Genomic DNA, 15,279 nt, shown 5'->3' on the forward strand with positions numbered 1-15,279 from the left:
AAAGGTTGGAAATAGTAGAAAGGTGCAAATAGATAAAATCTAATAATGGCTACAATAGTAACCATCACTATAGTGGTGAGAATTATTACCTAAGGTGTCATCGACACCTTAAATGTTTTTTTTTTAGTAAATGTTTATTTGTTTTTTGGGGGGTGAGAGAGAGAGAGAGACGGAGAACAAGTGGGGGGGGCAGAGAGGGGGGTACACAGAATCCAAAGTGGGCTCCAGGTTCTGAGCTGTCAGGACAGAACCCAAGGCAGGGCTTGAACTCATTGACTGTGAAATCATAGACTGTGAGATCATGACTTGAGCTGAAATCAGACGCTTAACCAACTGAGCCATCCAGGCACCCCCATCAAGGGCTTTTCTTAAGACAGCTAATCAAGATACTTCTCAGAGGCACATTTTTAGAAGTCTCGGCTAAATATATGACTTCAGCAGTATGAAAACGCACAAAACAGTTGTTACTCCAAAGCATAGCATGCTCCATCTTTGACATGTCTGAGAGAAAGCATTTTCCAAAGGGTTCTTTAACTCTAGAAAATTTATATTCTGTCAGAAAAAAATTTTTTTTCTCTTTATGTGTTCATGTTTGCAGAGAAACAGACCTCAAGACAGGAGTAGGAAAGATTTATTGAGAGAAGAAGCTAGAGAAGCTGGGGAGAAAGCTTCAGACTGAAAGGAAGATCTGACCACTGTGGGAAAAGAGAGAAAAGGAAGGAGGACTGGATAAGTTTTTTTTCACAGGTTGGTTTATGGATTAAATTAAGTGTGATAACATACGTGAACCATTTAACAGCTCCTTGGTACTAAATGAATACTCCATAAACATGGGTCTCATTCTTAAGCTCCATTTTTAAAAATCATTGCAATGAGAACCATAGATACCTGTTACAATTGATCTGCCCTGTGCATTTTTCTTGGTAACAGAACTGTACTGTTACAATGGAAAATTGATGTCAGGCTGGTGGTTCAGCTTCCTTGAGAACTTAGCAAACAATGTTTACACAGCCTCAACGCTAGAAAAGTTTGTAGATAAATCCACATGACAGAGAAAGACGTTAAAAACCAACATTCTTCCTCATATGATTGCTCAAATTAAAAAATCATTCCTTTTATTTTAGAAATCTTTTATTTGGAGGCATTTGTACTTTTCAAGAAATATGTTATTTGCAAATACTTTTCAATAGAACATTTGGAATAAGTGGTATAACTCACAGTCAACTATTATCCAACCAATTCTAATTTGCACTTGATTGAAAAGTTGAAATATTTTAAAATAAGATAAAGAACTGCATCTATACACACAACTTGGCCTGACCTTTGACTTAACGGACAAGCCAATTTAGTAAAAGTAAATTAGAAGCTTTGAACCAAATAATGACTTGCTGCATTTGATATGAGAACAAATGTGATTTGGTTGAATTTTAATTTATTGAGGCTTTGTCTAAAGTTAAATCATCTCAAAGTTATGGATATTAAACTTAAAACTGAGCATGACATTTAAAAAAATCCTATTTTGACTTTAGAGGAAGAGGTAAAATTGTGCTGAAATATTAATATATGCTTTATGCCACATATGACATTTCTTTCAGCATCCTTTATTTTAAACTTTAAGAAATACATATTCATTATAAAAAATGGATAACATTCACAAAAATATTTAAAATTAAAAATGAATCTGCCCTTGGTTCTACTATCTACAACAACTATTGTTAACATTTTAATATCCTTTCTAAATAAAGCAAGCTGAGGTAATTACACTCAAAAAATATATATTTAGAAAATAAATAGCAGGTTTAATGTTGGAACACTATGCTTTCTTATTCTTAAAAACTATGTTTCCTTTTCTTCTTGATTGTGGTCATTCAGTTATTGACTTTATTATCATTTTACTTCAGAACATTCTTAACTGCCCCTCCGAAAAATGCTGCACAGAAATATTATTTCTTAATTAAAGTAAATGTAAATCAAGTTTCAAATGTTTGGGGCAGTTTATGATGTTACTAATTTGAGAAACCACTATGTTTTTTTTTTAAACTCCTTTTGGAAATCCTTATTAAAATTAGGAAGTCATTTATACAAATGTGCTTTCTGAAAAGTGTAAACAAGTTTCCTGGAATGCAGGAATAGTGTGTATTCAAATTGCTCTCTCTGCACATAGACCAGTGAGTGCAGCTTCTTGGCCTAACAAACAGCACCGAATAGGAAAGACGGTGATACTTACAGTGTCTCATACCAGTTTGGGTGGCAGAGCCCATAGGCACACAGTCTATAGTGGGAGCTTTGGCACTGGATTTATCTTTTCTTCTTGCCATAGGAATATTACAAGAAATCTGTGACTAGAACAAAATGGAAAAATAAAGAAAATGAAACTATAATTCTTCCCTCGTATGTATGTGCTCTGTAAAAAAAAAAAATGTTTTCCTGTGAGGGTAACTGTCATAGATGTTACTGTCCTTTAATGTGGGATTGAATGTGAGAGGGAGTAAAAGGAGACAGCTGTCCATTTCTTACATGCAACATACATTTTATTGCCTATATAAGATGTTTAGTGACCACTGAACAGGATGGAAAATGTCATTTCTAATAAAACGCGATGAAGAGGGAAACATGCTACAAGAAAATATGATTCTTTTGAGATTGTATTTTCAATAAAATGGACTTCCTCTTCCCTTGAGCAATATCTTCACTATTTAGCCACGAATAGGCAGACATTTTGGTGATTTGAGGTATTTGCATTAGAAAAAAATAAGAAACATGTTTGAATTTGAAAAGGAATTGGAGACAGAAAAAAACAAACCAAACCAAGCTTGTGATGTTAACAGAATCTATTGAAAAATCTGGGACTCAGAGGAAAAAAATATGAAGTGGAAAAAGCATGAGTTTTGGAATCACATAGGTAAGCCTAGATTTCATTGAAATCAAGGTTGCATTTTTGGTACACTTCACTAAGAATTATGTGAAGTCTGATTTCTTTGAATCCTATTTCCTTTATCTATAAAATGGAGTTCTCAGCAGTGACTTAAGAAGCTCTTAATATGTACCAGATACTGTGCCAAATTCCTTAGATTCTCACTTTAATTTCTTAGAACCGCCGTGATCTAAGGCAAGTATAACTGTCCCCATTTTGTAGAGAGAAATAGACTCAGGAATACTGAGAAACTTGCTCACCTTTCACAGACAATAAATAGCAAATTTGGATCTGTGTTCTTTAGCCACAATGCTATACCATGCTCCCTGCAGTAATAGCTATATCACAATGATTATCACAAGCTAATGATTTAAATGTTTTACGTCATGGTATTTGAATTAGCTCTGCTTTTTCCAGGTAGAGCCAGAAATAGACTATTAGTTGCTGTTGCATTTTCCTTAGTTTTTATGGAGATTATCTTCCAATTATGTGACCCATAATGCTGCTTTCATGTCCTCTCAAAAGTACAGAGTCACATCTGTCACATCTGGAATATAGGCTTGGAGTTTGTGAAAAGGTTGACAATATCCTTGCAATCACAGGAGGAATGTTCAACTATCACATGATTATAACTGCGAATCACTAATTTTTATTACAAATCATAATCAGATTTGCACTAAGAAAAGTCTTCCATTTAAATAGGACATAAATGTCACAGAGAGAAGGAAATGACTAGGAATCAAGTGAAAGTTACTATACCACTCATTTTGCTAATCATAATACCACTAGAATGACCTACAAAATTCAAGGAGAATGGAAGGATTCATGTTCCTAAATGAAGTGTAACTGGTATAGTCTTCTAGCCCCTCATAATTACAACATATTATAAGTAAAGTAAAAATTAAAAATGGGAATATTTAACATTTGTAAAAATCCTTAAATTTAATTTAAGCCAGAGATGGCATGTTTCTAGGATGTTCTGTTTAGTTCAACAATCATGAATGCCTGATTTGGAATAGGATATAGACATACAAAAATGAAGACATGGCTCTCCCCCTCCCCCTGGGGGAGCTCTCTCCCAAGCTCCCAAGCCCCCAAGCCTGGGGAAAGACCACCAATGATTCCATAGGCAGGTTGCAGGAGCTGCTGTGCTGAGGGAAGGCACTGGGAAATGGGGAATGAATGCTAAAACAGCCAATCTCTCATCACCATTTAAAAATTGTAAACGTGTATGGGGTGCCTGGGTGGTTTAGTTGGTTAAGCATCCAACTTCAGCTCAGGTCATGATCTAACTGTTCATGAGTTTGAACCCCGTGTTGGGCTCTGTGCTGACAGCTCAGAGCCTGGAGCCTGCTTTGGGTTCTGTGTCTCCCTCTCTCTCTGCTCCTCCTCTGCTTCTGCTCTCTCTCTCTTAAAAATAAACAAACATTAAAAAAACTATAGATGTCTGATAGTTCTGAAATTGTTGCTCTTAAGGAAACAAGCACACGTACAGGTAACAGAAAGGCCTTCCGAAAGAGAATCAGCAGATATTCGGGAAGGTTTCAAGGCCAATGTAGGGGTTATACTCACTCAGAAATCAGAAGAACCAGAGGACCTGTGATTGCAGAATTGATGTTTTACAACAAATTTACTTTTAGCTACTATTTTTACCTGTGTACTTCATTTTTAAAAAATGGAACTAGCTTTACTTTTTTTTTTCCTTAATGCAATATTAATGCATATTCTTTTTGGAAAATACAAGTTATAACAAAAATAAAAATCACAAAAATAAAAATCAAATAAAATATTAAAAATCACCTACATAGTGAGGAACAAAGTTAACATTTTGCTGTATAGGGTTCTGGTAGTCCTGTATTCTTATATAAATGAAATAGTCATAAACATGCAATTACTCTGTAGAATATTTGTAGAATAGAATATTCTACAAATAGAATAGAATAGAATCTTTGTAGAATATTCTGTAGAAAATTGTACTATTTTGTAGCCTGCTTTTCTTTTAACTTAATTTTATTTAATTTATTATGAAGATTTTTTTCATGTCAGTACATGGTACAGTACTCATAAAGGCTATGTAGTCCTACATTGTAAGGATGTGTAGGAACCTTAATTTATTCAGTCAATTCTCTATCAGGGACATTTAGATTATTTTCACTTTTCTACTTTTGCAAACAATGTTGCAATAAAAATGCATGTACATATATGTTTGCACATGGCCATAGTTATATACATAATTACATTAAAAACTTAGAAGTGGAATTGCTTTTTGTAAATGTTTCTAAATTTTCTCTAGCTTAATCAACTTCCACTCAGTAGACGGTCCAAGAATTTCTACCCACACCCCACCCCTCCAATCCTGGTCAACCTCAGTATTTAATGTTTAAATCTTTGCCAATATAATAGGTAAAATGTGTATTTTGTTATTTTAATTTGGCCATCTTTGATTATTAGGCTAAATATTTTCATAAATTTATTGGTAGTATCTTTTCTATATTTGAATTATAGAGTTGAAATTACTGTTATTTATAATCCTAAACGCTGCATAAGTTATGCACTTCTGCATTTACTTTTTAATTAGAAATAGAGTGGCCATTTCCATCTACCTTTAACTGGTCTGAATCTGTTTTTGTTCTTTTCTTTTTCTTTTTTTTTTCTTTTTTTTTTTGCTTTAAACATAAAACCACAGGCCAAGTTTCATTTCTCATTTACGACTTCTCCACCTGAGTTGTCAGTTTTGCTTTTGGTCTAAAGTGAGGGTAAGTGAGAGGGCATCTCAATAAATCACTGTCTTTGGGCAAGATTTGTATAGAGTTATCTTCTTTGCATATCTTATTTTAGTTCGTCATTTGAAAATAAATTTAAACTTAATACTGCTCAATGTGCGTTCTCCTGTTTAAAATGATCATTTACACTTGACACTCTTTTAAAAACAACAAAAGAATTTTTATTTGGGGATGTCAGTGTGAACACTTCTTTAAGGAAATGTGACAACATTTAGGAAACAATCGTGTCAAAATAGCACTTACCTGAAATGACTTGGATATGGACTATTTATGGGCCTTTCCCTAAACATTAGAAAAGATCAAAGAAAGTGATTTGACTTATGGAGCGCCTGCATGGCTCAGTTGTTTAAGCGTCCAACTTCGACTCAGGTCATGATCTCACAGTTCATGAGTTGGAGCCCCGCGTCCAGCTCTGTGCTGACAGCTCAGAGCCTGGAGCCTGCTTTGGATTCTGTGTCTCCCTCTCTGTCTGCCCCTCTACTGCTCACACTCTGTCTCTCAAAAAATAAATAAATGTTAAAAAATTTTAAAAAAAAGAAAGCGATTTGACTTATTATTATCATTATCTAACAAGCTCTTCTTGAGCATTAGTACTTCATTCTTTTGTTCAAAAAACAAGTAACAATGGGGATTATAAATTCCATGAAGAAACAAGTTCTACTTCTTTACATCCTACAAGAGTCTAATAGTGCTATATATATATATATATATATATATATATATAGTAAATTATTGTGGAAACAGGCTACTTGTTCAACCTTTTAATAGGGAATGTGATCCACTTATATTTTTATTGTAATTGTTGATATATTTACATATTTATATATGCCATTTCACTATATGTTTTCTTTGCTTTATTTTTATTTTCTTTCTTGCACTCTTTCAAGTACTTTAGACTGAGTATTAGCAACAAGATTCAACAGATACTCATCAGCTGCATTTATACATAACGTGTTTGTGTATTTGTGTGTGTGTGTGTGTGTGTGTGTCTGGGTGTATGTATGAGAAAGTGAGAGAAATTTTGTAAGTGACTGTTATTTGCCTATTTTGAAATCCGTCACTTATGCTAACAAATTTTGGGCTATCATAGTGCATTGTGTACAATAGACACTTTGCATTAACAGTTTGATTTTTTAGTTATTGACTATTTTCAAGGAACTCCACAAGTCTGTGGCATAAAAGGCATCAATTTAAGCCACTGTCCCCTGATGTGATGAACAAATAACCCATCGGGAAAGGCCCAACACCCAGGATTGACCTTTCGATTCTGCTTCATTTTCTACACCTCATACAGCAGATCTGCACAGGCTACACTGTATTAAGCTTACATGAAGTAATCATATGTTCTTCTAGAATTTGCAGGTTTAGAGATTTGTGACAGTTTTGCCATACAAAGTTCTTAAATACTTTCTATACTCTATAAATAAAAAGAGCAAAGTTGTTTGTTGAAGACTCTGCCCGAGAAAATTTTTTACAAATTAAAAATAGTCTTTTCGTCGCACGTATTTTTTGATGCATAATATTTTATTTCATCTAAAAACATCACAAGAATATTTATATCTCCTGCTTGTATGTAATTAAGAGCAAATGGAAGAGTACCTTTATAAAGTACAGGTCATAAAGAATTCTAGCAGGGAGAACCATTTGTATTTCATTTTGAACTAATTGTAATATGGAAATGAAATCTTTCTAATTAGAAATGATAGGAGATAGCAAATAAAAATGTTTTTTCCCATCCGTGTTGACATCACAAAGTACTTGTAGATGAAGCCTAACTCTTTGTAGTATGGCAATGATAGGAAACTAGCTAAATATTAAATCTTCTTAATTAGCAAATAAGAAAGTCACTGAGTGATGTCAGATAGATGATAATAACCTGTACTAGATCTGTAGAACATTATAAAAGTATTATGAACATTGTATCATAAATTCTTTAAACGGGCCACTTGCCTAAGTTAACAACAATTCAACTTAATCACATGTGGTCAACTTTAAAAAGGCCCACTGTAACTTAAAAGATTTTTTTTAACGCTTATTTATTTTTGAGAGAGAGGGAGAGAGAGAGAGAGCGGGAGAGAGCCAGAAAGAGAGGGAGACACTACATCTGAAGCAGGCTCCAGGCTCTGAGCTGTCAGCACAGAGCCTGATGCAGGGCTCAAACTCAATAACTGTGAGATCATGACCTGAGCCTCAGTCAGATGCTTAACTGACTGAGCCACCCAGGCGCCCCTAAAAGAGACAACTGTAATTTTAAAGTAACTTTGGGTCTTAGAAATTTGTTACTTATATAGTTAAACTGAGAACTTTTTACTTTGATAATGTCTGTCAACTAACAGAATAGTTCCCCCCACTTTTAGATTAGTGAATGGGAATTTCATGTAAGTTTACATTTTACTGTGACTTAAGTTGCCATAAGAACCTTCGCTTCATTAACAGTTTGGCACATTGAATATTTAAAGTAGGTTTGTTTGGTGTTTTTTTTTTTTTTTTTTTTTTTTTTTTAACGTTGCAGGATGCAGTCTTAGGATGCAATTCCCATTTAGGAAATGTAACTCTACAAAGGAAATGACAAAGATAACCAGAAGTGCCAAGAGTAAGTCACAGGTCACTGTTACTGTTGATTTTCCCTGTCCACTTATATGTAAAGTCTAGTCATGATTGTTTACTCATAGACTTGATAAAAACAGAGAATGTTGGCTCAAAGAAAAGAACTTAAAATAAAAGCCGGCATTTGCAACAGACAAACCATCCCATCCCAATCTCTGTGGAAGGCAAAATCCAATAACCATTTACAAATACTCTGATGGTTGGAATAATCCTCCCGCTTTTTCTCCAGATGACACTTCTTTCTCTCATGGTGCTGGAGGCCATCATCTTGCTAGCTGGCTACACCAGTGGCTCTGCTACAGTAAATTCATAATTCTTCTAATATTGCTTGTCTTTTGTGAATGAGCTCTGCAGGAAAACTGAGACCTCCTGTTCACTGTGGCACACACACCTAATGAGTCATTTCTCACTTTTGAGATTGCCAGGAGGAATAGAGAATGATTGGAGGAGCCAAGATGAATCATAGGAGAAGAGTTCTTTCACTCAGCTCACCATCATACTGTGCATTTCTGCATCTATTTAAAAATTAACTCGTGACCCCTAGTAATATTCCACCCTCAGTCACGCACATTGGTTTCCTTTAAGACCATTATTCTCACTAGCGTTACTCTCACTCAGAGGTGATTTTGGCTTGTTAGAGGGGACAAATGGTGGGCCTTCCAGAACTATCAGGTTAGTGTTACTCTTTTGGTATGGCCTGAATGGAGTAAATGTGTGTTTGTGATATGTGAACCTTGAGTACATGGATTTTAAAATTAATTACAAGTTATTCAACGACATCTTATACAGACTTTCTTGGAGAACTTTTTTTGTGGTGAGTTCAAGAAAAATTGTTTGAGAAATGTTTGGGGGATGACTATCCTTTTATATTTGTCCTTAAAGACCTGGCAGTGGCTTTGGATCACTTTAAAAAATGACAACAAATGAGGTTAATCTGTAGTGATTTCCACATATACTTATTCTTGCTAAGTTTTATTTTGTTTTTCTAACTTTAGATGTAACTGGCCAGATGTGGTTGTTAGGATGTCAGATTAATTTTCTAGAAATTCATGGAAATGTGTGTTGATTTGTTTTACTAATGACATGAAATGACCACAAAGCAGCTCTCAGAATAGTTTGAGATAACAAAAATCTTGATAAGCTATGTTTCTACATGTATCTATATGTATATAAGTATATAAATGAATTTGTCTTAAAATGTGGAAATATCCTGGTTTAAAAATCTGCAAAATGAGACCTACTGATACAATTTATAATAAGCCTTTTAATGCTATTATAATGTAAATTACATTTCATACCAGAGGACTCCATATATGACATCGTAAAATACCAACTTAATCAAGTTTCGAACTTTTTACTATCAGAGTTATTCTATCTATAAATTTATATCTGCTTTTCCTTCCATCATTGGAACATTATGAGTATAATATATGCAATATGCTAAGATTTTTGTAAGGCATATTCTTAATATTTGTTAAATGAGAGTGATTGTCACTTGATACTGTAGTTTGGAAATTTTCTTTCTTTCTTTATTTACTCTTATTTTTAAAATTTTTTAGCATTTTTATTTATTTTTGAGAGACAGAGAGAGACAGAGCACGAGCAGGGGAGGGGCAGAGAGAGAGAGAAACACAGAATCTGAAGCGGGCTCCAGGCTCCGAGCTGTCAGCACAGAGCCCGATGTGGGGCTCCAACTCACAGGCTGTGAGATCATGACCTGAGCCGAAGTCAGATGCTCAACCGACTGAGCCACGCAGGCGCGCCCGTAGTTTGGAAATTTTAAAGTAACACTCAGTAATTAATAATAGAACAAATAGCTTTATATAATAACTTTTACCCAATATTTAAAAACACTTTTGTATTTATTAGACTTACAATATTCTTGACAATTCTATAGACATAGATATTACCAACTACTTTAGGTATGAAAGATTACAATGATTTACTCAATGTCCCAACATTAAGAATGAAGCTGAATCTAATAACCCATTTTTTCTCATTTCCTAACAAATACTTTACCTGATTTATTGAGCTATTTTTTAAAAGTAGCATTTCTCACAGACATTTATTTCCCTGATTAGTAATAGTGCTTTTGCTGATTTGTTTTTATAACGTGAATGGCTTCTACCTTTTATATTTTGTTTTTATTTAACTTTAGGAGATCTATTTAACTGTTTTAAATTCAGTTTAAAGTCTTCCAAGAAACCTTATTTCTTATCATTTACAGTCCTTTTTTTCTATATCTATAATAAAGTATTAAAAGCTTTTATAATATCAGTATTAATAATAACTGTGTTGATAGAAATTAATACAACATAGAAGAATACTTAAATAAGAAAATTATATTTTTATTTAATAAAGGTTAAGAGAAATTAATAAATTAACCAATTTATAAAACAAAACACTATTTTCAACTTCTAAATAGATTATGGTATGCCCAATATTTGAGATTTCTTTTAATGTGAAAGATACATGGGATGAGCTTGAATTACCTAGTCTCTGAAAAGATTCTAAGCTTTCTCTGATTTTCAAACCTAATATTTAGAAGTAACATAGTAATTCATTTGCATCAACACTGAGGGTCAACACATAACCCACTTTCTCTTGAATCAAAAGATATTTACAATAGTATGTTTTCTGTAGCAAAAGCCTTTTGTGGTTGCTGCTAATTACATGTTTTTCACTTCAAAGTCTTTAAAAGGAATATACGTGCAAGTAGACTTAATAAATTTTTATTGGGTGAAAGAATTCAGCAAAGTCTCTGGGTTTGGAAAAATGTATATAAAATATCAGTAATATCTTCATTTTGTATTTTTCACTTCAGCTAAATACAGAGCATACTGTCTTCCTATATTACTGAATCAAGTCTTGAAATTATATACACCAAGCAAATGATGCTATAGAAAATGTGTAGCACTAACATTTTAATTAAAATGTAAAATGATAATACACATGGTGATGTAGCTAAGCATTTGAGGACCTCCAATTATATTAGTAGTTACATTTCATTTGATAACTCAATAACTAGTAATTAAAAACATGTAATTAAAACAAAGTCATATCCTAATGTATGAAGTCAATGAAAACAAAAGAGCATAGTAAAACCCTCTTGAAAAGTAGTTACTATGCCATTATAATGAGATACATTTTTACCAATATATCTTATAAGGAAAATAAAGGTCAAACTTTGCCCTGTGCTCTCTTGTTAAAATACTCTAGAAGACCAGGTGATAAAGGAAGTCCTAAATCATAAACACAATACAGAATGATTTTATCCCCATGAATTTTTTGACAGTCCAAAGTTATCGTGAATGGCTTAGGGTGAAAGATAACATTGGAAGGCAGTAAAGAATCGCCATACAAAGTTTTAAAGATTAAGGCCAGACTCTCGCTTTGTTACTCAGTAATAATTAACTAAACGGCACACGTATATTTTTTGCTACCTGTATTAACACATTTCTCACCAGATGAAAGTGGGCAGAATCCTTTAGATGTAGTCCAATTGAAGCCCATTATGAAGGACGGTGTGGGTCAAGGTACCATTGTTCTTGAGAGAGGAAAAGGCCTGAATGTACATAAACAATCAAGAAGAAAGTAATTGATCCAAGCCGGCCTTTATGTCAGAGTTCAAGGTCTACAGGAGTCGTATTTTGCCGGGTAAACTAGATTGACCAGAGTTAAAAGAAGGCCATTCAGCTTAAAAAAAAAAAAAAAAAAAAAAAACCCAAAAAAACAAAAAAAGGAAAACAAGACAAAACAAAAAAGACAGCATATGGTTTAATTATAGCCATGAACACAGGGACTTTTCATTCATCTCTTTAAAAATAAAATAAACTCTTCCTTGTATTCGTGAAGCGATGCGAATATGAATACCAACAGCAATACTTTTTTTTCCTTCTTTATCGCTGACACAAATTAAGTCTCCAATCTACTAACAGAGCTTGAAATGTCACAGTGACTTTTAGAGTGACACAGACCTCTTCCTCCTTCTGGCCGAATTTTCCACATGAATGAAGTTGGAGAGAGCCTTGGGGAGGTGACTATCTGATGTCTCAGTGCTGCTCCCAAAGTCATAGTTCTTCAGGCAAGGGAACAAGCAGTGCAAGATAGCCCGGCGGATGTAACTGTCAAAGATATAGTAAATGAAAGGGTTGACACAGCTGTTGGCAAATGCCAAAGGCCCACTCACCTCCATGCCTAGCTGGATAAAAGATGAGGAAAAGTAGACTTCCTGCTGCAACCCAGAAACAATGGCCAGGAGCTTGAAAGTATTGAAGGGCAGCCAGGAGAAGACAAAGGCTGCCACGACAATAAGGATGATCTTTATGGATTTCCTCAGCTTTTTGTTATGTTTTCCCGACTGTTGGTAATGGGCATACAGCTTCCTTGTGATGCAACAATAGCATGTCACAATGCTCACCAAAGGGACAAAGAAGGTAAAAATTAAGGCCACCAGGGCCCAAGTCAGTTTGATTGGAGTAGCGCTCCTCTCTGCACAGTATGGCTTATCATCAATCAGGGTGAGCTCCCTGGACAGAAGAGTAGGCAAACCCAAAAGGCAGGAGATAAACCAGACACTGGCACAGACTCCATATGCACAGTCTCTCCTCCTGAACTTCCTGGATACGGCTGGGCGCATGATGGCCAGGTAGCGGTCAACACTCATGCAGGTGAGCAAGAAGACATTGCAGTGCATGTTGACTGAGATCATGTAGGAGCTGCCTTTGCACAGGAAAGAGCCTGTCCTCCACAGTCCTAAAGATGCTTCTTTATCCACCCAGAGAGGCAACGTGACAAGGAAAATGAAGTCAGACACAGCCAGGTTGATGATGAAGATGTCGATCAGTCTTCGGCTGCCCCGTTTGAAATGCAATGCACTCATGAGGACTAGGTTCCCCAACACTCCCGTCAGGAACACAACCGCGTAGAAGATGGGAAGAAAGACAGATGTGTAAGCAACACGGGAGTGGGTCTCCTCAATATCAGGATTTTGGCTTGTAGCATAGAAATAATCCAAATAAACAGCAGTTGCTTCTGGGTCCATCACTAAGGTCAGCTGTCAGATCCGATTAAGTTTCCTTACCTAGGAAGTTTTTGTATAAAGGTTTAAAATCTCAGGGCAGCTTCTTTTATATAGTGACTACCTCTTCCCCACCACCCCCACCACCCCACCCCTTAAAAGATCTTGGGACAAGCATAAAAACAGAGATTAAAAAACGCAGTTTCTACCAATCCTCAGAAAGAACACCACCCTGGTTGGTGTTTGGTGGTTGTGGTTGTGGTTTTCTTTATTTGCATTTGCCCTGGAGACGGGGGTGCTTTTTTGACTTCTGTCTTCAAGATATTCAGTTTGTTTATTTAAATCCAGAAATTAGAAAACAAATAAACTTTTTTTCCTTACCTACTTTAAAGACATCCTTTGCTTTTCTGACACTGAAAATCCTTTTGATCTGGTTTTCTGTTTCACAGACAAGGTACTATTTTCTTTTAAAATTTTAAGGTGGTGATGACAGAGATAGTCCTTTTATTCACATCCCTGGTAAAAGTGAGGAAAGTAGTCTTTCACTGCAGAAAGAGTGAATTGAAAATTTCCCGAATCATACCAGTCTACATCTACAGCAAACATAATGATTCTAATTGGGGTATGAGATTCTTTCCCCTTACTTGCTTCTTTCACTTTATACAAAATTAATCCTGTTTCATTCAATATGTTTTTAAAAATTCTCAAGAGACTGGGACCATGTCTTATGCTGTTAATACTAGTTTTAAAAATTTTCCACTGTCATTAGCACAGTACCTTGCACGTGATAGGTCCTTTGGAAATGTCAATTTACTTGAATTATTCAGGAAAACTCTTGGTTTTGTGATCTAGTATAATCAACAAGTATGTATTCATTGTGGTTCAACTGCAGGCATTGTTGTTATTTATGTAGCTTACAAACACAGGTTTAAAAATGGCAAACTGCTATTTTTACACTCTTTTTAAAATTTATTTATTTTGAGAGAGAGAGAGAGAAAAAAAAAGAGTGCATGAGCGGGGGAAGGGCAGAGAGAGAGGGCAAGAGAGAGAATCCCAAGTAGGCTCCACACTGGCAGTGCAGAACCCTACGTGGGGCATCAACCCATGAACCATGAGCAGAAATCAAGAGTGGGCCACTCAGTCAACTGAGTCATCCAGGCACCCTACACTCTTATCTGCTTTGTAATTCAACCAGCTAAGTTCCTTTTTGTTAGAATAAACATCCTTGATTAGGAGATTTTCTCTTTACCCCCAAGTAACTCCCCTTCATCAGACTCTGGGTCCCCCCCATCTTGTCTTTTTCATACCTCACTACTGGAGCAGTGATTTTTCAGCTTTTGGGCTGTGACTTATTTTTAAGTACCTCCACAAACCAGTGAACTTCACTTTTGGGATTATTGACCTAGCAGAGACAGACCTCTAATAAGTGACATTATAATGGAGTTGCCAGTACAGGCACTTTAACAGAAAGATTTGGGGTTCATTCAAAGCATTTGAGAAACAGGCTAACAACAGACGGGTCCTATCTTCCTGTCATCTGTTCCTTTTCATATTAGGAAAACTGTCGTGGAGTACAAATCCTGAAATCAACTCCGTTTATTTTAGTTCTTTACTGGTCAAAGTGGCTTAAGGCTCTTTCCTTCTCTCTTTCCCTCCATCTGGTTTCATAGCCAAAGTTACAGTTTCAGGCTGATACTGCTATTGTGTAGAAAAACGCATGCCTGTGAATTAAAACACCATTGTTTAACATTTGAAGTCCTTTCTACTGAATTTTTATTTTTCCCATAATTAATATATTGAAAATAACTATCTTGCCTTTTGTACCCCTTTCTTGTCACTGTTTCCTGATGTGTTCTAATGTGACCTGAGTCTCAGGCATGTGGGTCTAGGTCAGGGAAAGATGAGGGCTCCCCTGATCTGGGGCACCCCCAGCAAGTCACTCAGAAGTTGATTTA

At 35.3% G+C, this 15,279-nt stretch overlaps 1 protein-coding gene and 1 long non-coding RNA gene across 3 annotated transcripts in view; one reads left to right on the forward strand and one right to left on the reverse strand.

The window, feature by feature from the left end:
- Positions 1 to 15,279, forward strand: part of LOC124526581 (uncharacterized) — a 31,982-nt gene that overhangs the window by 12,472 nt on the left and 4,231 nt on the right. The window contains exon 2 of one of the 2 annotated variants that reach the window (XR_006965697.1): positions 599 to 747. This is a non-coding gene — a long non-coding RNA (uncharacterized LOC124526581). Of the gene's footprint in view, positions 1 to 598; positions 748 to 8,944; positions 8,977 to 15,279 lie in introns of those variants that run through there. The other variant, XR_006965698.1, reaches the window with a different exon arrangement.
- On the reverse strand, positions 10,148 to 13,447 carry GPR15 (G protein-coupled receptor 15). The gene has a single exon (XM_047099620.1). The coding sequence runs from the start codon at positions 13,346 to 13,348 to the stop codon at positions 12,266 to 12,268; it is 1,083 nt and encodes a 360-aa protein (XP_046955576.1). The 5' UTR covers positions 13,349 to 13,447; the 3' UTR covers positions 10,148 to 12,265.

The sequence above is a fragment of the Lynx rufus genome, unplaced genomic scaffold (assembly GCF_022079265.1).
Source record: "Lynx rufus isolate CCGP_SWC_20201006 ecotype Redwood Valley unplaced genomic scaffold, mLynRuf1.p SCAF_5, whole genome shotgun sequence".
In the NCBI taxonomy this organism is placed as follows: Eukaryota; Metazoa; Chordata; class Mammalia; order Carnivora; family Felidae; genus Lynx; species Lynx rufus.

Excerpts from the sequence above, each read along its gene's own strand:
- GPR15 (XM_047099620.1), bottom strand. The coding sequence starts at position 13,348 with ATGGACCCAGAAGCAACTGCTGTTTATTTGGATTATTTCTATGCTACA.